The 27536-nt window shown below is 44.9% G+C and overlaps 2 protein-coding genes across 2 annotated transcripts in view; one reads left to right on the top strand and one right to left on the bottom strand.

Annotated features, from left to right (window-relative positions):
• LOC126284273 (uncharacterized) overlaps positions 1–27536 on the bottom strand; it is a 626414-nt gene that overhangs the window by 291767 nt on the left and 307111 nt on the right. The gene's annotated exons all lie outside the window — the stretch shown is intronic.
• The window catches only part of LOC126284275 (superoxide dismutase [Cu-Zn]-like), a 131534-nt gene that overhangs the window by 98211 nt on the left and 5787 nt on the right, over positions 1–27536 (top strand). The window contains exons 3-4 of the mRNA XM_049983091.1: positions 1830–1992; positions 18894–19057. Coding sequence (XP_049839048.1) covers positions 1830–1992; positions 18894–19057 — 327 coding nt within the window. The remainder of the gene's footprint in view (positions 1–1829; positions 1993–18893; positions 19058–27536) is intronic.

Genomic DNA, 27536 nt, shown 5'->3' with positions numbered 1-27536 from the left:
TAAATAAAAAGAAATAAATCAGTTTATATTTGAACATTTATTTTAAAATTGATCATTGTTCCGTTAAAATTTCAGCATACTAAACTCGATTCATAACTAAACTGGAGCCTTATTTAGGATTGTAAAAATGTGAGTTTGTAATCTTACGGAACACATCAAATATCGAGCAAAGATTAGGAGACTGCATTCATAAAATAACACACGAAGAACGTTGAAACATATACAAGAGGAAATTAACCACAACCAACCGATTCAATTTTCACCTAAAGAAGTTATGGTCGTAGCTCAATCCAGTCCGTCATGAAATTACCACACACTGCTATACTACATTCATACTAATTGTCTGTGAAATGTTCTCGAAAAGGATAGTTGAGGGCTACTTTGATGACTACACCATATGCTTCACGTGGTCAACTTGGTTTACACAAAGAGTGTAACTCCACAATAATTTTGATAATTAAAATAAATTAGATCTAAAAGCAATTTACAAAAGAAAAACCTCGAACTGGTTACTATCGTCATACTTTTAACCTGATGGGTCAAACAATTGTATAAGCACGTGGTACTGGTCTCACAAAGTACACCCCACGTGGGTTGAACATAAAAGGCAAGTTGCTATATTGAAAAATATTGTCAAGACGAGACGTTATAATCTCACGCACATTCGCATTTAAGATTGATTATCTTAGTTAGGGTTACAGATCATCAACATGTGGTACTACTTTGCTCACAAAGTAGTGACAAAGCAACTACTGGAAGACATTCTGAACTTCACACTCGAATTACACTGCGTTGAAATTTAAGATAACATACGATATTTTAGATCTAAACCTGAAACAAAGGTGATTAAACTGTTGGTTAGGCTGAACTTAAAAAATCCATTGTCCTACGGATTTAGCAGAGACGCGCTTAGCCAGAGATCTTACCACTTCAGACGCTCGCTACGGACAGACTGGCGTGGGCCCCTACTGAGGGTGCCTCACAGATACAATCGGAAGCGACCAGAGCGGCAGCTTCCTATACCAACATGACAAGGGACGGACAGGACCATACTAAGAATAGAAGCCTCTTTGCTTCTAGAAAGCGTAGCTACCTGTTCCGACGTTGGTCCTACTGTTCTCTAGCAGACAGGCTTGTCTGTTACCATCAAGCATGCAACTAGAAATACATTTACTCATTCATCCTCTCACACAGAAGGGAAGGGGGATGACAGTATCTTATCATATACAGTATATAAAAGAAAACGGACGTAGGTTCCGTATGAGACATGAATTACATATAAACTGTGTTTTAAAGTGTAGTAGTGTGACAGATAGTTCTTGTTTACTTGTAAAGTAACACGTTCCACTGCTCAGTCTCCTCTCAGATAGAGTCAGAACACGCCAGTAAATTTAGAAGTGGAATGTACGCCGTAAATGACAACAGATTTAAGAAATTAACATGAAAGGAATCCAACAGAGACCTTTCAACAGCTCCGGAAACTCACCAACGACTTCTTGCGTTCACGCCACGCAGAATCACTGCTGCATTGCATTCCAGAAGTTGACCTAGGCACTAATAAGGAGTTGGTGATAATGTTTGGGCTCGTTAGGGTATTTAGTATTTAGTAAACGCGAGCGTGTCCAGCAGCAGATCACTAGCTAGCGGATTTTTCCAACTGTTCACCGTAATTTCCCACCAAAGAACATACGTTCCATAGCTAAAGTTTCAATGCCAAATAGTCTGCAAGCAGTAGCGTGGTTGAGCTAGTGTTCTGTCCACGTCCTCCTCGCCCACCGACAAGAAACGTTACGTCGGCGGTCTCGCTGATGTGTATTGTGTGTGCACAGCTGACGACGGGAGCGGCAGGAGGCGGCTACTTCTACAACCCCCCGGTGGCGGCTCCATCGGCCGTTGCCACCGGCTTCTTCCCACAGCACGTGCCCGCCTTCACGCTCACACAGGTCAGCAGGTCGGCCATCTGCGCGCTCGTCAACACGTCCATGTCGGAAGGTGAGTCACATAACATAGCACAATCTTTGCCGTTTAATTTTGTTACCGTTAACTTGCACGATCAAACTAGACATTTGGGTTAATCATACAATGTAGGCTTTCACGGTCGGTGTTGTCTTCAGTTGAAACTTCCGGGCTGCCAGCAAAAAGCCAGCTAAATGCTACCGCTATGTTGATGACACATTTCTAGTGTGGACTTATGGTGAAGAAGAGCTGGGTGTCTTCTTGGTGCATCTGAACAGTATTAACCCGAAGATGCAGTTTACGATGGAGAAAGAGGGCAACGGTCAACTAAACTTCCTGGATGTGTCGGTAATGGGACGCTGGGCCACAAGGTATATACACTCCTGGAAATGGAAAAAAGAACACATTGACACCCACCATACTTGCTCCGGACACTGCGAGAGGGCTGTACAAGCAATGATCACACACACGGCACAGCGGACACACCAGGAACCGCGGTGTTGGCCGTCGAATGGCGCTAGCTGCGCAGCAATTGTGCACCGCCGCCGTCAGTGTCAGCCAGTTTGCCGTGGCATACGGAGCTCCATTGCAGTCTTTAACACTGGTAGCATGCCGCGACAGCGTGGACGTGAACCGTATGTGCAGTTGACGGACTTTGAGCGAGGGCGTATAGTGGGCATGCGGGAGGCCGGGTGGACGTACCGCCGAATTGCTCAACACGTGGGGCGTGAGGTCTCCACAGTACATCGATGTTGTCGCCAGTGGTCGGCGGAAGGTGCACGTGCCCGTCGACCTGGGACCGGACCGCAGCGACGCACGGATGCACGCCAAGACCGTAGGATCCTACGCAGTGCCGTAGGGGACCGCACCGCCACTTCCCAGCAAATTAGGGACACTGTTGCTCCTGGGGTATCGGCGAGGACCATTCGCAACCGTCTCCATGAAGCTGGGCTACGGTCCCGCACACCGTTAGGCCGTCTTCCGCTCACGCCCCAACATCGTGCAGCCCGCCTCCAGTGGTGTCGCGACAGGTGTGAATGGAGGGACGAATGGAGACGTGTCGTCTTCAGCGATGAGAGTCGCTTCTGCCTTGGTGCAAATGATGGTCGTATGCGTGTTTGGCGCCGTGCAGGTGAGCGCCACAATCAGGACTGCATACGACCGAGGCACACAGGGCCAACACCCGGCATCATGGTGTGGGGAGCGATCTCCTACACTGGCCTTACACCTCTGGTGATCGTCGAGGGGATACTGAATAGTGCACGGTACATCCAAACCGTCATCGAACCCATCGTTCTACCATTCCTAGACCGGCAAGGGAACTTGCTGTTCCAACAGGACAATGCATGTCCGCATGTATCCCGTGCCACCCAACGTGCTCTAGAAGGTGTAAGTCAACTACCCTGGCCAGCAAGATCTCCGGATCTGTCCCCCATTGAGCATGTTTGGGACTGGATGAAGCGTCGTCTCACGCGGTCTGTACGTCCAGCACGAACGCTGGTCCAACTGAGGCGCCAGGTGGAAATGGCATGGCAAGCCGTTCCACAGGACTACATCCAGCATCTCTACGTTCGTCTCCATGGGAGAATAGCAGCCTGCATTGCTGCGAAAGGTGGATATACACTATACTAGTGCCGACATTGTGCATGCTCTGTTGCCTGTATCTATGTGCCTGTGGTTCTGTCAGTGTGATCATGTGATGTATATGACCCCAGGAATGTGTCAATAAAGTTTCCCCTTCCTGGGACAATGAATTCACGGTGTTCTTATTTCTATTTCCAGGAGTGTAGAAAGAACACTCATCTCCACACCTCACCAAGGAATCAAACCATCATCCTAGGCAAAAAAGATGTGTCATGAAAACCATGGTGGACAGAGCCAACAAAATCTGCGAGCCGGCTTATTTGCAAGACGAACTAAATCATTTGCGGTCGGCCTTCATGAAAAAGGATATACCAGCAAGGAAATTGAGCGAGCCCTCTATCAACGAAGAAGCCAGAAGTCCAGAGAGACAGAGGTCACCTACTGGAAAAGTTTTCCTGCCGTTCATTAATAAAGTCACGGACCGCATCGGGAAAGTTCTGGCCAAGTATGGGATCGAAACAATCTCCAGACCCACCAAGAAGATTAAGGAAGATTTAAGAACTGCAAAAGTTGCCGACACCCCCTAGAAACATTTGGGGTGTACAAAATTCCATGCAGTTGTGGACAAGTATATATTGGAACAACGAAAAGAAGTGTAAACACCCGCTTAGCCGAACATAAAAGAAACTGTCGCTTAGGACACATCGAAAAATCGGCCGTAGCTGAGCATGTTTTTCGAGATGGGAACCACGAAATTAAATTTAATGAGGCAAGTGTTCTAGCACGAACATTCCATTATCATGCGCGCATGTATAGAGGAGCAATAGAGATTCACAAACACCATAATAATTTTAATAGAAAAGAGAAAGTTTTAAAGTTGGACAAAATATGAATGTCGACGTTGTGCCAGTAGAATGAAAAACGATTACTCTTAATCGAGAATGATGACGCCTTCCAAAGATAGGCATACCGTCGGCATCACGTGACGAATGGAGGTGCCCAGTATGCGCTCTATAAATACGAGAGGACCTGGAGCCACAGTGGCTGAAGCTGGACGACCTCAGAAGATGTCTCCCGCAGATGGAGACGAAACGTTAGGTGGAATTTTATACATCGACCACAGCCTCTCAGCCCGGATGTTTCAACTGAAGATTTCGGTTAATATTCACCTGCTCGTATAGAGTAATACACAGCGCGCTGGCTTACCAGACAGGAAGGAGAACGAGACCCGGATCGAATTTGTCGGCGAATTAACGACCGTGGTTGGTACACAGGTCAGCTTGAGCGTAGTTTTTAGGCAGTTTCCCACGTTCGTTTAGGCAATTGCTGGGTTGGTCCCCAAAGTGCGAAACAGAACAATGTTCACACAATCCATAAATGGACGGTGCACCACACTCCCCTCTCTTGCGTAATTTACGACTGCGGTGACAGGAAGGGCATCCGGCCGCAAAAGTAAATAAAAATAAAATTTTCACATCTTTGATTACAGAGGACCCCGTACAAGACAGTATTAACGCTGAGAATAACTGGATGTCCGATGCCGGCACGGTAGCTCAGCGTGTTCGGTTAGAGGGTTAGCAGCCCTCTGTAATAAAAAGACTGAGCTAATCGATCAACAACGAACTTAAACGGATGTCTTACGACGTCCACCCCGAGCAGATGCAACGAACAAAAGCGCATAAAATGAGATTTAAAAAAAAAGTGGTCAGCGCGACAGCGCGACAGAATGTCAATCCTGAGGGCCCGGGATCGATTCCCAGCTGGGTCGGAGATTTTCTCCGCTCAGGGACTGGGTGTCATGTTGTCCTAACCATCATCATTTCATCCCCATCGACGCGCAAGTCGCCAAAGTGGCGTAAAATCGAAAGAATTGCACCAGGCGAACGGTCTACCCGACGGGAGGCCGTCGTCACACGACATTTTTTTTTTTTTTGATCAGATTCTATATTTTAACTCATACAGATATCTGTAAGAATCAGCATGGGTTCTGCTAGCAACAAACTCGTGGAACTCTGTTCGCTCTGTTGCTCACAAGACCCACAAGACAGCACATATCGCCACCCAAGCTGATGCCGAATTACCTGAGTTGTGGTAGGCGTTAGACACAAATCAACAGCTACGAACGTATGAAGTATCAGATCAACTTTGTCACTGGATTCAAAAATTCCCAGTAAATACATTTAAAAAAAAGAGGACGCACGACGAAGGAATTATCAGAATGGGACGGAAATTGGATGATTTATTCAAGAGAATGAGCTTCACAGATTCAGCAAGTCAATATAGCGTAGGTCCACCTCAGGCCCTTATGCAAGCAGTTAATCAGCTTCACACCGATTGACAGAGTTGTTAGATGTCCTTCTGAGGGATATCGTGGCAAATTCTGTCCAACTGGCGCTTTGGATCGACAAAATCCCGAGCAGACCTTCTCAACTGTGGAAAGGTCTGGCGACCTTGCTGGCCCAAAAAGGGTTCAGCAAACCCGAAAGACATGCAATAGAAACTCTCGCCATGGGTGGATGGGCATTATTTTGCTGAAATGTAAGCCCAGGATGACTTTTTCCGTGAAGGGCAACGAAACGGTGAGCTGTGCTATAAGGTTGCCGCCGATGACAACCACAGCGGTCTTTCTATGAAAAGAAATGGCACTCTAGGTTACTGGTTGTCGGGCTATGTGGCAGGTGACAGTCAAGTTGGTATCCCACCGGTGTCCAGAGTCTCCAGACCCATATTCGCCCTTGAATCTCATTGACTGGACTAGAATGATCAGTAATGAGCCCCACTTTGAACTGAACCACGATAACCAGCGAAGATAGTTCAAATGGTTGAAATGGCTCTGAGCACTATGGGACTTAACTTCTGAGGTCATCAGTCCCCTAGATCTTAGAACTACTTAAACTAACTAACCTAAGGACATCACACACACCCATGTGCGAGGCAGGATGCGAACCTGCGACCGTAGCGGTCGCTCGGTTCCAGACTGTAGCGCCTAGAACCGCTCGGTGACTCTGGTTGCCAAAGACAACTACAAAAGTACCCAGTACATAGGTTTAATGAGCGAGGTTCAGTAATATAGCTTCCCCGTTCACTTGAACTTAATCCCTTTGATGTTTGGCAATGAGGGTGTTTAAAGACATTGGTGTATTCCACACTCATCGATAGGAGTGTTTGCCGCCACATGCATTTGAGCAAGTCTAGGGGCTGTCAGGTGTATTTGCACGAGCTTGTAATTCTTAGAGAAGGAGGACTGAAGGATGAGAAGTAATGGTGATTACATTGAACTACTTAAACCTAACTAACCTAAGGACATCACACACATCCATGCCCGAGGCAGGATTCGAACGTGCGATCGTAGAGCTCGCGCGGTTCCAGACTGAAGCGCCTAGAACCGCTCGGCCACCCTGACCAGCGAAGGGCTGACTATCGCCCGCCATCTGGCTCAAAAACCAGCTGTGATGACCTTGATATGCCAGTTAATTTCATAGCAGGACCCTTTAGTTGTCATATGCGGCACCCAGCGATCGTCGACGACATTCTACGCCCTTCATGGCAGGCTAGTCTGGGCTTACATTTCAGAAGATAATGCGAGCCCGCACATACCGAGAGCTGTGCTTGTCTTCGTGCTTGGCAGACGCTACGTTGGCCAGCTGGTTGCCGGATCTCTCCCGAGTTGATAACGCTTGGAGCGCTACGGGCAGGGTCCTCCTCGGGATTTTGACGCGCCTGTTTGACAGAATGTTGCATTATATCCCCCGAAGGACATCGAACAACTCTATCAGTCACTGCCAAGCCGAATATCTGCTTTTATAAGGACCAGAGGTGGACTAACGCGTAAATGACGTGCTCAATTCGTAAAGCTTGAATAAATCATCCAATTTTTCTGTAACTGTAATTATTAGTTTGTCTCTACATGTACATCATAGTTACTGATTTCTGTCTCATTCGGCTAATTCCTTCTTCGTGCCTCGTTTTTATTGGATTAACGCATATCGAGGGGGACGTCGGCTGGTGCTAAAATTAGCTCGCGACCCTAGTCCCCTGGGGGTGGGGCGGGAGGCAACTTTCAAATTTCAAATGGGGACCACCCATTTTATTGCAGAATCAGATTCTACATAGGCGCTGTAATTCAAGAAAATCCGTGTTCCCATTTCTGCGCGGAAAATGGTCACAGATAAATAAAAATAACTTATTTATTTCTTAAATTTTGATTCGTTAAAAGTAAAACTCCCTCTCTCACCATAGGGTGGGGTTTGAGAGAGAGGAATTAGAGGTTTACAAATGTTGACCCAAAGATTAATTTTTTCCGCAGATTCGGATAAGTCAACATTGTAGAACTCTAATTCCTCTCTCTCAAACCCAACCCTATGGGGAGAGAGAGAGAGAGAGAGTTTTAGTTTCAGTGAATCAAAATTTGCTAAGTAAATAAGTATGTTTTATTTTTCCGTAACCATTTTCCACGCAAAAACGGGAACATGTATTTTCTTGAATTACAGCGCCAACTACCAACAACAAAAACAAATGTTTAAGACAAAATGTACGTAGTTTCTTATTTAGGATCTGATTCTGCAATAAAAAATGGGTGATCCCCACTAGAAATTTTAAAGTTGCCTTCCGCCCCAACTGCAGGGGCTAATTTTAGCACCAGCAGATGTCCTCCTCGAAAGTAATCAACTTTGGACTCTACACATTTTTTCGTGTGAAGCTTATTTTTCGAGTTATTCTGGTTTGTCTACTTAGAATTTACACCTGTATATACCTAGTCGACAACATCGGAGACCACGTTGCACTCTTACCGGATAACGATGTATGCAAAAAGTCGCAAGGCGAGGAAACTCTAGAGGAATGCAGCAACAGGCCCATTTCATGATCAGGTTTGTCTTAGCAGACCATGTTTGCAACGACCATCTGCACATCTTGTCTGCAGTATTCAGTTTGCATTCATACCTTCCAACAACAATGTAGCTTTCTCACAGTCATCGGTAGTACACGAACGCAGAGTATTTTGTGGCCAAGGTCAAATTTAGTAAATTTCCTTACAATACAATTATTCCGACTAGTGCAATTATTTCGAATTTAAAGAGAAAGAGACCAGTACAGACAGGATGGACGAAAGAGTGACTTCTAAAACGTACAACGCTCTCTTATTTCCACCTTTTTAAGAAGCTAAAAAGTGTGAAGGTGGCCTCTAGCGAAAACGTATCGCAGAGCAAAATTAAACTAAATTAAATTTCCTAAAAAAACAGGTTTATACATTTTTCCCTACGGCTAATAGTTCACGCGAAGTGAGCGAGAGGATACTGAAAATCTAAAGATACGCGAATGCGTCTTAGCTTAGGTAGTTTTTACAGGCCAATTTGAGGTAGTTTCCCGATCACAAGTGCACTATATCAAACTGTGTGTCTCGAATTCTTCTGCACTAGTGTGGTACTTTATAAACAACGACAAGGTAGTGAACAATACAGAAAATAAATAACAATGTACATTAAACATGTTCTATCTTGGAAACCATTCGGAATAGGACTTGTGTCCAGTGAAGTTTTTTGTTCAGTATCACTAATACTATCACCCCTCAAAGCAAGTCCTTTTTTCCCATGCCTCACCCAGTATAAGGAGAAATGAGTCTGTAGTGAGAAAATCGACAAGTGCTTATGAAAAACTTATAATACACTCCTGGAAACTGAAATAAGAACACCGTGAATTCATTGTCCCAGGAAGGGGAAACTTTATTGACACATTCCTGGGGTCAGATACATCACATGATCACACTGACAGAACCATAGGCACATAGACACAGGCAACAGAGCATGCACAATGTCGGCACTAGTACAGTGTATTATCCACCTTTCGCAGCAATGCAGGCTGCTATTCTCCCATGGAGACGATCGTAGAAATGCTGGATGTAGTCCTGTGGAACTGCTTGCCATGCCATTTCCACCTGGCGCCTCAGTTGGACCAGCGTTCGTGCTGGACGTACAGACCGCGTGAGACGACGCTTCATCCAGTCCCAAACATGCTCAATGGGGGACAGATCCGGAGATCTTGCTGGCCAGGGTAGTTGACTTACACCTTCTAGAGCACGTTGGGTGGCACGGGATACATGCGGACGTGCATTGTCCTGTTGGAACAGCAAGTTCCCTTGCCGGTCTAGGAATGGTAGAACGATGGGTTCGATGACGGTTTGGATGTACCGTGCACTATTCAGTGTCCCCTCGACGATCACCAGAGGTGTACGGCCAGTGTAGGAGATCGCTCCCCACACCATGATGCCGGGTGTTGGCCCTGTGTGCCTCGGTCGTATGCAGTCCTGATTGTGGCGCTCACCTGCACGGCGCCAAACACGCATACGACCATCATTGGCACCAAGGCAGAAGCGACTCTCATCGCTGAAGACGACACGTCTCCATTCGTCCCTCCATTCACGCCTGTCGCGACACCACTGGAGGCGGGCTGCACGATGTTGGGGCGTGAGCGGAAGACGGCCTAACGGTGTGCGGGACTGTAGCCCAGCTTCATGGAGACGGTTGCGAATGGTCCTCGCCGATACCCCAGGAGCAACAGTGTCCCTAATTTGCTGGGAAGTGGCGGTGTGGTCCCCTACGGCACTGCGTAGGATCCTACGGTCTTGGCGTGCATCCGTGCGTCGCTGCGGTCTGGTCCCAGGTCGACGGACACGTGCACCTTCCGCCGACCACTGGCGACAACATCGATGTACTGTGGAGACCTCACGCCCCACATGTTGAGCAATTCGGCGGTACGTCCACCCGGCCTCCCGCATGCCCACTATACGCCCTCGCTCAAAGTCCGTCAACTGCACATACGGTTCACGTCCACGCTGTCGCGGCATGCTACCAGTGTTAAAGACTGCGATGGAGCTCTGTATGCCACGGCAAACTGGCTGACACTGACGGCGGCGGTGCACAAATGCTGCGCAGCTAGCGCCATTCGACGGCCAACACCGCGGTTCCTGGTGTGTCCGCTGTGCCGTGCGTGTGATCATTGCTTGTACAGCCCTCTCGCAGTGTCCGGAGCAAGTATGGTGGGTCTGACACACCGGTGTCAATGTGTTCTTTTTTCCATTTCCAGGAGTGTAGCACTGAGGCACTTGGGAACTGGCAGAAGCTATGCTGATGGGTAATTTTCTGCTGTAATATCACCTTCATCGTTGAGCCGCATCATTCCGGAAACATGTCGTACTGAACATGAAGTACTAGCTAAAGCACTACGTCTCCGCCAAGCTTCACACAGGTCAAACACAAACAGTAACACAGAAGAATTTTTCAGTTGGCGGTTCACTCACAAGCAACGATTTGCACTCAAAAACACTGTCTGTACAGACAAGTCGGTGCAAATATCTGAGCGTATAAAGGACCCTTAAGATCTACACAGTGTCGACGCTTGATGCAGGGTTTGGCACTCGACCCTCAACATAAACATATGCAAGGTAGCGTACGTAAATACACGGAGAGCCCGTTCGTTTGATCACCGTGCAGCCGATTAGTCACTAGAAACAGTCACATCCATTAAATACCTGGGAGCACGTGTACGGAGTGATTTAAATTTAGTACAACTTTTATGAAGTAGGAAATGCAAATTCCATAGCCAGATTCATTGAAGGAATGCTCAGAATACATAGGCCACCCTCGAATGAGCTAGCTTACAAACCAATCGTTGTGAGATACTTGAGCTTGCTCCTCTGTATGGGATCCTTGTCACTTATGTACGAATAAGGGAAGTGCGTTTGCGTCACAACTCCGTGTAATGACCTTTATGGCGCCGGGTAGATAGTCATCCAAATACAGTGGCAGACGTTACAAGAGAAGTGTTGGGCACCACAGAGTGGTTTACTGTTGAAATTCCGAGAGAGTGCGTTAGTAGAAGAGTCAACCTACATTTTGCTTCCTCCTACAAATACCTAACGAAGAGGACACGAAAGTAAAACTTGAGAGATTCGAGCTTACGTGGAAACTTATTATACGCCTATTCATCGCCGTTTAGTAGAAGCAACTCAATGAATTGCGCAGCCTAATTTCGTTGTACCATTCACAGCATGGTTTTCCGGAACTACTTTCATTGACGTAAATCGTCTTGCAAATTAAAACAAAACACATAGAGATTGAAGAGTGCAGAGCTCAGTGATCCTCGCCGCCTTCTCATACGGGACAATGAAGTGGCCAATAAAGAGAAAAACTAGCATGTGCTGCATTAGTGGTACAAAGCTGCAGCGTTTGATCACTATTTTGGAAAGTTTTAAAGTTAAAGTGAGTTTCACAATTCCAATACGTCCTTTTCATTCTCTTCGACGTACCTCACATTCAAGTTTTTCAGCCCACAGTTCAGCAGAGAAACTGGTCAAAATCGAAATTCAAAAGATTTAGCTCTAGACTCTGCTTCTTGTCCTTAGGAATGGTAACTCTAGAGGCGTCTGTCACTGACCAAGTGCGGTCAGACACACAAGTCCATGAGCGAAACCTTTACTGCAGACGCTTATTCAATTCTAACGCACAACGGTCTGCTTCGATGATCTAAATATAAGACTAAAAACACAGGAGTCTTTGCAAATCTTTGTCCTTCCTCTTGGATATTAAATGACTCAGAGGACTCATCCTTGTTCTGTGTGCTAGTGCACCGTATGCAAAGATCTAATCGTTTTAGGGACATTAGCCCTCATTTTCCTTCCTTCCTTTTTAATACAGCAGCAACCTCCTCCAACAATCAAAACGCTACATACAATACATGAAAATAACAGAGTTTTGAATATCATGGAACACAAGAAAACACTACGCATCGAACTCTAAAACGAAGAAATACATCCACGGTAACAATCGAAGTAGACATCGATATGATATGACCATTAAAGTGCGACTACAGAACGCAATATTTCTTTCCGCCAGCTTGTCTGCTTCCACTAAACGCTGTTTTCTCATCGCATGGCACTTTTACGTACGCGTCAAGATGACGCACGTTCTCGGAATGCAGGAAGCCTGCGGTTTTACCTTATTTGGAGCTAACGCAACTAAGTCGTTTAACTGCTGTGTTGTTTCTTGCACTCAGGAGCTAGGTAGTAATGAATAGAGTAAAATATGAAAAAACACTATTAACGTTGCTACAGAATCCTGACTCACACCACTAGTCCATCAGACGCTGTAGATGGGTTTAAGTACGTTGACATACTGCCTTGTGATCGGCAACTGTTTGCTACCACCTCTTCTCCCCTTGCACGCCAAGTACTATGAATATCTCTTCACTTGCCAAGAATGAAACCATCTACTTCCCGGGCAAATACCACCGCAGCGTTCTCGCTCAGTGAAATCAATACTCCCTGTCCAAAGTATACCAGATAAGTTGTAGACAAGGGAAGCTGCATGGAGCAAAGTTATTACCGCAACTTTAGCACACATCTGCACAACTATTTCAAAAAGGTAACCCTCTGTCACGTGTTATTTCACATCATGAATCTTTATTAACGAGCCAGATGCCGCAGTGCTTCCTGAGCTGGGCTCTTATTCGAGACAAGTTTGAGTTTTCCATAGTTTCACGGAATGACTTCAGGTGAAATCTCAGATGCTATTCTAAAGAAGAACGTGGCCAATTTCCGCCCCAATTTTGTCGAACTGAGATGTTCTGCCGCATCTATACTCACCTTGACGTGTTCTTCACTTTGCTTATCCATCTTGTCACTACTACGTCTGCCTGAATATACAATCTGATTTTATTTGCGTTATGGTTTGGTATGATGCAGCTCTCCACGCCTTTTTTATCTCGTAAAAGCCTCTTCATTTTCGGGTAACTAATGCCACCTACATGCATTTAAATTTGGTGACCGTCGTCAAACTTAGATCTTTTTCTGCAGTTTTTTTCCCTCCACACTTCCCTCCATTACCATGTATACTATTCTCTGGTGTCTCGTGATGTTCGCCATCGACCTTTAGCCAAATTGTGCCATAAAGCCCTTTTCTCTCCAACTGATTTAGCACCTTCTCATTAGTTACCTGATTTGCCTATCTAATTTTCAACATTCTTCTGTAGTAAGACGTTTCACAATCTTCTACAAACATCAAAAAAGTTATGCATCACTCCGGTTCCCAGAACTCCTGAAGATAAATGTTGACTATGTGTATTGTATCATAGACACAATCCCTTTGACTGTTCAGAGGTGTTACTAAACCCGCCTAAAGATGTAAAGAATCATGCATCAGAAGCGCCTATTAGATGGAGGGGATCCGACAGCCGTTCAGTTCCAGTCATTGCATCAGGTAGCAGGTACACGGCTTGTGTTGCCTGTAGTTCAACCATACCTAGACGGTCAATACTGCGGTTCGGTCGCGTCCGCATTGTTACTTTGTGCCAGGAAGGGCTCTCAACAAGGGAAGTGTCCAGACGTCTCGGAGTGAACCAAAGCGATGTTGTTCGAACATGGAGAGGGTAAAGAGACAGGAACTGTCGATGTCATGCTTCGCTCAGACCGCCCAAGGGCTATTACTGCAGTGGATGACCGCTACCTACGGATTATGGCTGGGAGGAACCCTGACAGCAACGCCACCATGTTAAATAAAGCTTTTCGTGCAGCCGCAGGACGTAGCGTTACGACACAAACTGTGCGCAATAGGCTGCGTGATGCGCAACATCACTCAAAACGTCCATGGCGAGGTCCACATTTACAACCACGACACCAGATGGGACCAACAACATGCCGAACGCACCGCTCAGGATTGGCATCATGTTCTCTTCACCAATGAGTGTCGCATATGCTTTCAACCAGACAATCGTCAGAGACATGTTCGGAGGCAACCCAGTCAGGCTTAACGCCTTAGACACATTTTCCTGCGAGCGCAGCAAGGTGGAGATTCCCTGCTGTTTTGGGGTGGCGTTATTTCGAGCCGACGTACGCCCCTGGTGGACATGGAAGGCACCATAAAGGCTGTACGATACGTGAATGCCATCCTCCGACCGATAGTGCCACCGTATCGGAAACATATTGGCGAGGCATTCGTCTTCATGGACTGCAATTCGCGCCCCCATCGTGCACATCTCGTGAATGACTTCCTTCTGGATTACAGTCATGTTCGACTAGAGTGGCCAGCATGTTCTCCAGACATGAACCCTACCGAACATGCCTCGGATAGATCGAAAAGGGCTGTTTATGGACGACGTGACCCACCAAACACTCTGAGGGATCTAGGCCGAACCGCCGTTGAGGTGTTTGACAATCTGGACCAACAATGCCTTGATGAACTTGTGGATAGTATGCCACAACGAATACAGACATGCATCAATGCAAGAGAACGTGCTACTGAGTATTAAATGTAACGGTGTGTACAGCAATCTGGAGCAGCACCTCTGAAGGTCTTACTGTATTGTGGCACAGTATGCAATGTGTGGTTTTCATGAGCAATAAAAATGGCGGAAATGATGTTTATGTTGATCTCTGTTGCAATTTTCTGAACAGGTTCCGGAACTCTCGGAAACGACGTGATGCAAAACTTTTTTTGATCTGTTATACACTCGTTTTTGTAGCTACAGTACATTAGTTTCATGGATACATTTAAAGGTTGCTGGTTATTCATTAACAGATTTTATTTAGTTATGTACTAACAAACGAATCTCCTGTTAAACATTTGTGGCTGCTACAATACGTGACCAAAAGTGTTGGGCAATAATGTGACGTGTGTCCACTCTTGGCCTTCATGATAGCCTTAAGTCGACTGGGAACACTTTCAGTGAGATGTCCCAATGTTTAAGGGGAGTGACAACCAATTGGGGTCTGGAACGAAGTCTACGTTCTAACTCAACGAAATACAACCAAACGAACCCCCACTTGTGCAGTCAGCCTGCATCAATTCATGCGGATTTAAACATAGTAATGCAGTACTCTCTCTCTCTCTCTTCAATAACAATGTGTGCCACGACTCATCAGTCCTGGCGTGCACTGTTCAACAAGTTTCAATTTCAGTAGACTCCCATCACAACAGAAAACAACTGAGTCATCAAATCTACGTTGAAACGTTTCCATTTATTCTGTACAGGAGTTTCCCTTAGTAGTTAAGAATCTCTTTAGTGTATTATTTATCCGTACACTCTCCCATAATTGTATTGCCTTGTTCTTTAATTCTCCAGGTTCTTTTATTTATAAGTTTTCTAATAAGTATTTTGTAAACTGGTGTGTATTGACATATCTCATAACCAAGTAGCTTTGGCTGATTTGGTCCCCCAGAATCAGAAAAATATAAAATAAATAAACAAAATAAAACAATTATTTTTAAAGAATAATGGTCCAATTTTTCATGAAATAATTTGTCAAAAGTAGGAAATGAAATACATTAGAGAAACATTTGATGTGACTTTGAATGATGCTCGAAATCATGTACAGCAGTCGAGATGCTCACACGAAGGCGGCATAAGGAGACCACTGGTGAAACTGCACAGACAAATATCCTCTAGAATTCTTTAAAATTCTAAGAATCTAAGTTAAATTTTGAACTCTAAATTCTTAATAGGCGCCTTATTTGCTGTACATGATTTCCAGCATTATTCAAAGGTGCGTGAAATATTTCTCTAATCTTACTTTTAGACAAATCATATCACAAAAAGGTTAACTGTTTTTTTTAATTTTTTATATATTTTCAAGTTTTGTTCAGAAAGAATGAAACACAGGATATCGGAGGAGGAGTTGTCAATATTCAGGGCTAAGACAGAAACTATCATTCGAAGTGAAAAAGTCTAGTAAAATGTGCTCTAAAATGTATACCTTAAGAGCTATGAGCACTTTTTTTATCTTTGGTGCTATGAAACAAACCTCTTCTATTGCAAGCTCTTTCCTTTCCATACTTTGAAAGGTGATAGTATGAACAAATGTACAGTAAACATGAGTTCTAAAGTGCATACCTTAAGAGCTATGAGCATTTGATCTTCGCTACATTTAACTCTACCTCTTCTACAGTACAACTGTCCATAGCTCTTATGGTACGTGTTTCAGAGCCCCTGTTTACTACTATTTTTTCTTCGAACGAACGGTCATGTCATATCCCTGAATACTGACCATTCCTCGTGGAGACACACAGTATAGTACACAGGGTGGTCCGTTGATAGTGACCGGGCCAAATATCTCACGAAATAAGCATTAAACTAAAAAACTACAAAGAACGAAACTCGTATAGCTTGAAGGAGGAAACCAGATGGCGCTATGGTTGGCCCGCTAGATGGCGGTGCCATAGGTCAAACGGATATCAACTGCGTTTTTTTTTTTTTTTAATAGGAACCCCCATTTTTTATTACATATTCGTGTAGTACGTAAAGAAATATGAATGTTTTAGTTGGACCACTTTTTTCGCAATGTGATATATGACGTCGTGTACAGTTCTGCAATTGGGCACAAGACAAATTACGGGACGATGACAGATTTTTTGCACGCGTCCTATTTGGCGACGAAGCGTCATTCACCAACAGCGGTAACGTAAACCGGCATAATATGCACTACTGGGCAACGGAAAATCCATTTTGGCTGCGACAATTGGAACATCAGCGACCTTGGCGGGTTATTGTATGGTGCGGCATTATGGGAGGAAGGATAATTGGTCCCCATTTTATCGATGGCAATCTAAATGGTGCAATGTATTCTGATTTCCTACGTAATGTTCCGCCGATGTTACTACAAGATGTTTCACTGCATGACAGAATGACGATGTACTTCCAACATGATGGATGTCCGGCACATAGCTCGCGTGCGGTTGAAGCGGTATTGAATAGCATATTTCATGACAGGTTCATTGGTCGTCGAAGCACCATACCATGGTATGCACGTCCACCGGATCTGACGTCCCCGGATTTCTTTCTGTGGGGAAAGTTGATATTTGCTATCGTGATCCACCGACAACGCCTGACAACATGCGTCAGCGCATTGTCAATGCATGTGCGAACATTACGGAAGGCGAACTACTCGCTGTTGAGAGGAATGTCGTTACACGTACTGCCAAATGAGGTCGACGGACATCATTTTGAGCATTTATTGCATTAATGCGGTATTTATAAGTAATCACGCTGTAGCAGCATGCGTTCTCAGAAATGATAAGTTCACATAGGTACATGTATCACATTGGAACAACCGAAATAAAATGTTCAAACGTACGCACGTTTTATATTTTAATTTAAAAAACCAACTGTTCGTCTAAAATTGTGAGCCGTATGTTTGTGACTACTGCAGCGCAATCTATCACAAAGCGAAAAACTGGTCCAACTAAAACATTCGTATTTCTTTATGTACTACACGAATATGTAATAAAAAATGGGGGTTCCTATTTTTAAAAAACGCAGTTGAAATCTGTTTCACCTATTGCAGCGCCATCTAGCGGGCCAACCATAGCGCCATCTGGTTTCCCCCTTCAAGGTAGACGCGATTCGTTCTTGGTAGTTTTTTCGTTTGACGCTTATTTCGTGAGATATTTGGCCCAGTCACGATCAATGGACCACCCTGTATATAAATATGGACTGGTATTCTATTGGTATTATAAGCTCGATGCCGAGGTGGTGTCAAACGGAAAGACACGAACTAGGTGGCTGATGTATGGAATCTCCCAGGCAGTGGTGCTATACCTTCATTTCGTTATTAAGAGCATAAAGATCATTATAACTCACAGAAGTTAGCTCTTGTGCCTGCTTTCAGTGTCTCTGCACTCCCTCCTGCCCTGTCTTCCCTCTTCATCTCCCGCCCCACGTGTCTCCTGCCTCTTTGTGTACCCACAGCTGCCCCTCCTCTCTTCATCCGGCCGCTTCCCCTGCTGCCCCTTTTCCATCCTCTCTGCCCTTTCCCTCGGCAGGTCCCGCCTGGCAGTTTTATTCAGCGTCATGTGTGCTCCAAATGGGTTTTTAAGTGTGTTGTTGCGGAGTGTTTTTACTACTGTGGCCGACTTTTAACGTGTGCATGTCCATTCAGTGCCTTCTCTGAGTTTTGAAGAATCGCCAACTGTGTTTTTTAACTTTCTGGTGGCTTTTCTTTAACTGTCCTCCATGAAAGTCTCCGTGTTAGTCTATACTTTTTACCTCCATTTTCTCCCGTTGTGTTGTGTTTCGATATTTTTGACACTTTCGTTAGCAGCAGTAGCTGTTCCTGAGACACTTCAGTTTTGCCTCAAATCACTAATTAAGTGATTACTTTCAAGCAATTACACAATTTTTTGGCATAACTAGACCTTGATTCCCCATTGTCCGTTCCTCACTCTTCGTTCGGCTATGAAAATCCACGCTCAAACGTTTGGCCACGAAGAGACTAAAAGAGAGGACGAGTACCCGCTCATATCCCGTCCGCAGTGCCTCTTTCCTCGGTAAGAGTGCCGCAGCTGAGACGAGGCGCGCGCACCCGCCAGTGTCGGGCGAGGTGCGGCTGTTCCAGGGCAGCCCGCACGAGCCGCTGGTGGTGTCTGGAGTGGTGAGCGGCCTGGAGCCGGGGCTGCACGGCTTCCACGTGCACCGCGAGGGCAAGCTGGGCAACGACTGCGCCGACGCCGGGCCTCACTTCAACCCCGACAACGTGAGTGTGCAAAACCTTACGGCGGCGCTACTTTTAGGTCCACCGTGGGGAGCTACTTCTTGTAGTAGGGGATGCACTGCACAGCACATCTTTAGAATGCTGCTTTAATTACATTTAGTAAATACTATTCCCCTATGGCGTATCCGTTCAACACATAAATTAAACACGTCTTCTCCTCTGCCCTCTCTGTGTACACCTCTTTCCGCCTCTGTCTTCTTCCCTCTGTCTGTCTACCTCTTCCTCCTTTGTCTCTCCACCTCGTCTTCCAACCTACACCTCTCTGTCTCATGCTTCCCACTCTCTCAGTCAATTGCCTCCACTCCCTCTTACCATATTTTCCTCCTCCTCCCCCTCTCTCTTTCCATCTCCCTCTCCCCTCTTCCTTCTCCACCTGGCCACTACCGCTGTACACCTTCCACCTGCCCTGAGCATCTCCCACTCCTCCCCTTTGTGCCCATTTTCTCCTACCCCTCACTCTGTCCAGCCCTTCCTCTATCTAGCACAACCTGACCCCAACCATACTCGTGATCACATGTAGCCCCTGCAATACAGTTCAATAAAGCAGGCTGATAGTACTCCCACAATATACCTGCCTTGCAGGGCGCGTCACACATCAAATTATTTGTTTGCTCCTGATGTACAGGTAACCATTTTCCTCCTCCTCCCCCTCTCTCTTTCCATCTCCCTCTCCCCTCTTCCTTCTCCACCTGGCCACTACCGCTGTACACCTTCCACGTGCCCTGAGCATCTCCCACTCCTCCCCTCTCTGCCCATTTTCTCCTACCCCTCACTCTGTCCAGCCCTTCCTCTATCTAGCACAACCTGACCCCAGCCATGCTCATGATCACATGTAGCCCCTGCAATACAGTTCAATAAAGCAGGCTGATAGTACTCCCACAATATACCTGCCTTGCAGGGCACGTCACACATCAGGCTTCAAAATTATTTGTTTGCTCCTGATGTACAGGTAACCATTTTCCTCCTCCTCCCCCTCTCTCTTTCCATCTCCCTCTCCCCTCTTCCTTCTCCACCTGGCCACTACCGCTGTACACCTTCCACGTGCCCTGAGCATCTCCCACTCCTCCCCTCTCTGCCCATTTTCTCCTACCCCTCACTCTGTCCAGCCCTTCCTCTATCTAGCACAACCTGACCCCAGCCATGCTCATGATCACATGTAGCCCCTGCAATACAGTTCAATAAAGCAGGCTGATAGTACTCCCACAATATACCTGCCTTGCAGGGCACGTCACACATCAGGCTTCAAAATTATTTGTTTCCTCCTGATGTACAGGTAACCATTTTCCTCCTCCTCCCCCTCTCTCTTTCCATCTCCCTCTCCCCTCTTCCTTCTCCACCTGGCCACTACCGCTGTACACCTTCCACGTGCCCTGAGCATCTCCCACTCCTCCCCTCTCTGCCCATTTTCTCCTACCCCTCACTCTGTCCAGCCCTTCCTCTATCTAGCACAACCTGACCCCAGCCATGCTCATGATCACATGTAGCCCCTGCAATACAGTTCAATAAAGCAGGCTGATAGTACTCCCACAATATACCTGCCTTGCAGGGCACGTCACACATCAGGCTTCAAAATTATTTGTTTGCTCCTGATGTACAGGTAACCATTTTCCTCCTCGTCCCCCTCTCTCTTTCCATCTCCCTCTCCCCTCTTCCTTCTCCACCTGGCCACTACCGCTGTACACCTTCCACGTGCCCTGAGCATCTCCCACTCCTCCCCTCTCTGCCCATTTTCTCCTACCCCTCACTCTGTCCAGCCCTTCCTCTATCTAGCACAACCTGACCCCAGCCATGCTCATGATCACATGTAGCCCCTGCAATACAGTTCAATAAAGCAGGCTGATAGTACTCCCACAATATACCTGCCTTGCAGGGCACGTCACACATCAGGCTTCAAAATTATTTGTTTGCTCCTGATGTACAGGTAACCATTTTCCTCCTCCTCCCCCTCTCTCTTTCCATCTCCCTCTCCCCTCTTCCTTCTCCACCTGGCCACTACCGCTGTACACCTTCCACGTGCCCTGAGCATCTCCCACTCCTCCCCTCTCTGCCCATTTTCTCCTACCCCTCACTCTGTCCAGCCCTTCCTCTATCTAGCACAACCTGACCCCAGCCATGCTCATGATCACATGTAGCCCCTGCAATACAGTTCAATAAAGCAGGCTGATAGTACTCCCACAATATACCTGCCTTGCAGGGCACGTCACACATCAGGCTTCAAAATTATTTGTTTGCTCCTGATGTACAGGTAACCATTTTCCTCCTCCTCCCCCTCTCTCTTTCCATCTCCCTCTCCCCTCTTCCTTCTCCACCTGGCCACTACCGCTGTACACCTTCCATGTGCCCTGAGCATCTCCCACTCCTCCCCTCTCTGCCCATTTTCTCCTACCCCTCACTCTGTCCAGCCCTTCCTCTATCTAGCACAACCTGAGCCCAGCCATGCTCATGATCACATGTAGCCCCTGCAATACAGTTCAATGAAGCAGGCTGATAGTACTCCCACAATATACCTGCCTTGCAGGGCATGTCACACATCAGGCTTCAAAATTATTTGTTTGCTCCTGATGTACAGGTAACCATGAATAACAGGCTGAAGAAGAATGCTGACACTACTCCAACACAACATGCCTGTCATGCAGACCACCCTACATGTTGTGGCCCAGAAAACTGTTTCTTGCCCATGACATATAGGCTGCCTTAAAGAGCTGGCTGATTTGGTAGGCTAGTACTGTTCTCACAGAACATGCCTGTCATGCAGGGAGTCTATATGCCAAGGGCTCGAAAAATCACGTTTTTGCCCATATCTCCATTCCTATTGGATCTACCAGGTTATAAACCCCACATTGCTGATACCTGTGAGGCTTGCTGTTCCTGTACTAAATTTGGTTGAAATCGATCCAGGCGCTTTGGGGGAGACCCCAGACATACACTGTGCTTTATATATACAACAAATAAAAGCTGCACTTGCATGTAGCATTTACAGTCAGTATAAAAATTAATTAGGCCCAAAACTTATTTAAAGAACATAATTCTTTCTTTTATTTCCACAAATGTATCTTATTCTGAAGCATACCTAAACTGTTTGCAGTTAACCATTACAGGTCTCATTTTGAAACAGTCAACAGCTTTCTATAATACACTACGGTTAAAAGGAAAACAATAATCTGTCCATTTGCTTGATAATTATCTCAGGAGTGTTTTTTTGGTGTTAGTTATTACTTTGATACAAATGGAACATTAGCAGAGCTACTTTTACATGAGTGCTGTAGCGAATTTTATTATCAGAAAATGTGTGGTGTGAAATGACTCCCAAAACAGTAACGATTTTCAGGGATCTTAAGCTTACGTCGAATATAATCCACAGGCAGACAAGTTACGACTTATAAACGCAGTGCGCTTTACGGCACAAACATTAAGTGGAACTTACACTAAACCCCAACTCTAGACGGTGTCGCTTCAGTTCACTTAAGCAGGATTCAGAAGAAATCAGTTGCATTAATCATAAGGGAAATTAATTATGAATATAATGGTTCCCATATATGTATCATATAAAACTGAATACAAAACACCAAAGCAAGGTGAACATTTTATCTCAGAGATTACAGGTAGGCCTATGCAAACAACGACAGTAGCTGAGCAAATGTACAGAAGAAATTAGCTAAGCCAAGCAGGCAGAAATGACAAACAAACAAACGACAAGATAATTAGTAAACAGGAAGGCACTTCGGTAAATAGCTAATAACAGATAAGGCGCATTTACTAGAATCAGCTTACCAGCTGTCTTACCAAAATAGACGTCTTTTCTGCAGATGTATGAGGAACTTACATTAGAAAATGATTTGGTGAATGCTACAACACCAACCAAAGCACACAGGCGGCACCTTTCCGAGTTTGCCCGTGAACTCAATAAATAAGGTATTAAGTAAAAGATAATCTGACCTATAACAGTCACCCGTAAGCAGAGTCAAACGCAGTTCTAATAAAATGCAAAACGCCAATGAAGAAAACAGGGATGGTAGAATATACGCCGGACAACTGAAATAAAGTTAACTTTACCGAAAAATTTGACAGAAAGCACGGACTTGTGTACGCAAACTACCAAGCCAGGCTACCTAGTAACGTGCGAAGTAGGCAATAAAAATCAAATTATAATCCACGTTCGTCACATATCGTGAATAGGTGTTAAGAAAATAGGCTATTTACAGCCTGGTTGAAAAACACAAACGAGCACATTTACTAACAATAGAAAATTGGTGGAACAACCACATACCAGCTAGACCTGAAGGGAACAAGGATGCTTCAGTCTGGAACCGCGCGACCGCTCTGGTCGCAAAGTTCGAATTCTGCCTCGGGCATGGATGTGTGATGTCCTTAGGTTAGTTAGGCTTAAGTAGTTCTAAGTTCTTGGGGACTGACGACCTCAGATGATTAGTCCCACAGTGATCAGAGTTATTTGAACCATGATGCAGTGGCTCACACATCCATAAAGAAGAAAATTACTGCCTCTTACAAAAGGTTTCACCATACAGCCCACAATATAGGCATGCAACGATTCCCTGCGCAGGACTGCTTCCTCCTGTGGTCGAGTAGCTGACAGTTAAACTCAAACCACGTGATGCGCTAATAACAATCCAAAGGCCAGGCCAGGCCACCATCTTCCAGCACAGCGCTCTCACATCGTCAGTTGAAACCTGACTTCCAACTGTCAACACTGTTGCCGTCAAGTCAATTCTCTTTTGCTTGCCAAATACACCTGCATGTCGCTGTCTGCCGCTTCTTGCACACCATCTTGCAGGCAGGCGTCCTCCAGTATACTACCGGTAAAGGGGCAGAGACATACACGTGGGAGATACAATCAATTACTGAGTGCACACACACATACACACACACACACACACACACACACACGCACTCTGCCATCTGCTCACCTGCCCTCTCTCTAGCTACCTGTTACTCCCTCTTTCTCTGTCCATTTCTTCCTATCCCCTCCTCTCTGCCATCTAGTTCTCTGTCCCCTGTCTGTTCATTTTCATCTCCTCCTCTCTTCCTGTCAATCTCCTCCTCGTCTCTCTTTATTCATCTCTTTCTCCCACCTATATCTGTCCATCTCCTTCTCCCCCTGTTTCTGTCCATCTCATTCTACTTCCTCTTATTATCCACATCATCCTCCCCTCTATCTGCTTGACCATCTGCACGTAACCCCCTACAATGCATTCTGATACTAGTTGCACAATACGCCGGTCATACAGGACACTTTAGACTACCTAACCACCATCCCCACTCCCACCTAACAGACCCAGAAGAAAGATACGGAATATTGCATTGCCATAAAGTTCAGAGCTATGTTTAAAATTTCAAGTCTCTAGCTCAGAGGGAAAGTGGTTATAATCAATTACGAAATTTGGACTGGGCAGACAGACAGAAGTAACCTAATAAAAATGGTAAAAATATCACTCTAAAGACTGTGTATTTGTACATAAACATTCTCTAGAACCATACACTTATTACTACAAACAGTAAGTCACGTTTCAATTTATATTTCGTAACGTGGCATTTTGTTATATAACAATGTGGTCTTGCCAGAATTAAAGGAAATGTAAGGTTGATGTAGACTGTCAAAGCATCTGAAGATAAGCCGCTAGGGCTCGAAACGCTTGGTGCATTTTAATAAAATCACGATTCGTAGCCGAACGCGGTTGTTCTTTATCATTAAGAAAGTAACACAGTCATGGAAGAAAACTGCAAACAATGGATAAAATTAATACACTCCAGTTATCTTTTTTAACTGGACCTCATAAAACGGAAATCCATAAATTTCAACTGAGCTGCTTCTATTGAGATTAATTTCCATAACCTCAGAGCGAAACAAAACTCAAGATTTTAGATAACAAATCAAAGATATACCTCACAGATAGTAAAAGCTATCTTTTAGATACCAAATCACAAATGCTATCCCCAGATAGAAAAAGCTAACTTTTCATTCCAACAACTTGTTGCTGTTGTGGTCTTCAGCCCAGAGACTGGTTTGATGCAGCTCTCCATGGTACTCTATCGTGTGCAAGCTTCTTCATCTCCGAGTAACTACTGCAACCTACATCCTTCTGAATCTGCTTAATGGATTCATCTCTTGGTCTCCCTCTATGATTTTTACGCTCCACTCTTCCCTTCAATATTAAATTGGTGATCCTTTAATACCTCAGAACGTGTCCTATCAACCGATCCCGTCTTCTACTCAAGTTGTGCCACAAATTCCTCCTCTCCCAATTCTATTCAGTTAGTACCTCCTCATTAGTTATGTGATCTATTCATCTAATCTTGAGTATTCTTCTGTAGCACCACATTTCAAAAGCTTCTGTTCTCTTCTTGTCTAAACTATTTATCGCCCATGTTTCGCTTCCATACATGGTTACACTCCATACAAATATTTTCGTAAAGGACTTCCTGACACTTAAATCTAAACTTGATGTTAACAAATTTCTTTTCCTCAGAAACACTTCCTTGCAGAGCCAGTCTACATTTTATATTCTCTCTACTTCGACCATCATCAGTTATTTTGCTTCCCAAATAGCAAAACTCATCTACTACTTTAAGGGTCTCATTTCCTAATCTAATTCCCTCAGCATCACCTGATTTAATTCGACTACATTCCATTATCCTCGTTTTGCTTTTGTTGATGTTCATCTTATATCCTCCTTTCAAGACATTGTCCATTCCGTTCAATGGCTCTTCCACGTCCTTTGCTGTCTCTAACAGAATTACGATGTCATTGGGAAACCTCAAAGTTTTTATTTCTTCTCCCTTGACTTTAATTCCTACTCCAAATTTTTCTTTTGTTTCCTTTACTGCTTGCTCAATAAACAGATTTAATAACATCGGAGATAGGCAACAACCCTGTCTCACTCCCTTTTCAATCACTGCATCCCTTTCGTGCTCTTCGACTCTTATAAATTCCACGTGGTTCCTGTACAGATTGTAAATATCCTTTCGCTCCCTGTATTTTACCCCCGTCACATTGAGAATTTGAATGAAAGTATTCCAGTCAACATTGTCGAAAGCTTTCTCTAAGTCTACAAATTCTAGAAATGTAGGTTTGCCTTTCCTTAATCTATTTTCTAAGATAAGTCGTGGGGTCAGTATTCCCTCCCGTGTTCCAATATTTCTACGGAATCCAAACTGATCTTCCCCGAGGTCGGTTTCTACCAGTTTTTCCATTCATTTGTGAAGAATTCGTGTTAGTATTTTGCAGCCATGATTTATTAAACTGATAGTTCGGTAATTTGCACACCTGTTTTCTCTGAGACTGGAATTATTACATTCTTCTTGAAGTCTGAGGGTATTTGTCCTGTCTTATACATCTTGTTCACCAGGTGGTAGAGTTTTGTCGTGGCTGGCTCTCCCAAGGCTATCAGTAGTTCTAGTGGAATGTTGCCTACTCCCGGGGCCTTGTGTCGACTTAGGTCTTTCAGTGCTCTGTCAAACTCTTCACACATTATCATATCCCCCATGTCACCTTCATCTACATTTTCTTCCATTTCCATAATATTTTCCTCAAGTCCATTGCTCTTGTATAGACCCTCTAGAAACTCCTTCCACCTTTCTGCTTTCCCCTCTCTGCGTAGGACTGGTTTTCCATCTGCGCTCTTGATATGCATACAGACGGTTCTTTTTTCTCGAAAGATCTCTTTAATTTTCTGTAGGCAGAATCTATCTTACCCCTAGTGCTATATGCCTTTACGAAAAAATGTGTGTGGAATCATATGGGACTTAACTGCTATGTTCATCAGTCCCTAAGCTGACACACTGTTGTTGTTGTCTTCAGTCCTGAGACTGGTTTGATGCAGCTCTCCATGCTACTCTATCCTGTGCAAGCTTCTTCATCTCCCAGCACCTACTGCAACCTACATCCTTCTGAATCTTTTTAGTGTATTCATCTCTTGGTCTCCCTCTACGATTTTTACCCTCCACGCTGCCCTCCAATGCTAAATTTGTGATCCCTTGATGCCTCAAAACATGTCCTACCAACCGATCCCTTCTTCTAGTCAAGTTGTGCCACAAACTTCTCTTCTCCCCAATCCTATTCAATACCTCCTCATTAGTTACGTGATCTATCCACCATATCTTCAGCATTCTTCTGTAGCACCACATTTCGAAAGATTCTATTCTCTTCTTGTCCAAACTAGTTATCGTCCATGTTTCACTTTCCATACATGTCTACACTCCAAACAAATACTTTCAGAAACGACTTCCTGATACATAAATCTATATTCGATGTTAACAACTTTCTCTTCTTCAGAAACGCTTCCCTTGCCATTGCCAGTCTACATTTTATATCCTCTCTACTTCGACCATCATCAGTTATTTTACTTCCTAAAAAGCAAAACTCCTGTACTACTTTAAGTGTCTCATTTTCTAATCTAATTCCCTCAGCATCACCCGATTTAATTTGACTGCATTCCATTACATC

The sequence above is a fragment of the Schistocerca gregaria genome, chromosome 8 (assembly GCF_023897955.1).
Source record: "Schistocerca gregaria isolate iqSchGreg1 chromosome 8, iqSchGreg1.2, whole genome shotgun sequence".
Classification (NCBI taxonomy): Eukaryota; Metazoa; Arthropoda; class Insecta; order Orthoptera; family Acrididae; genus Schistocerca; species Schistocerca gregaria.
Note: the sequence above shows the minus strand (reverse complement) of the source record. Positions and strands in the feature narration are given on the sequence as shown.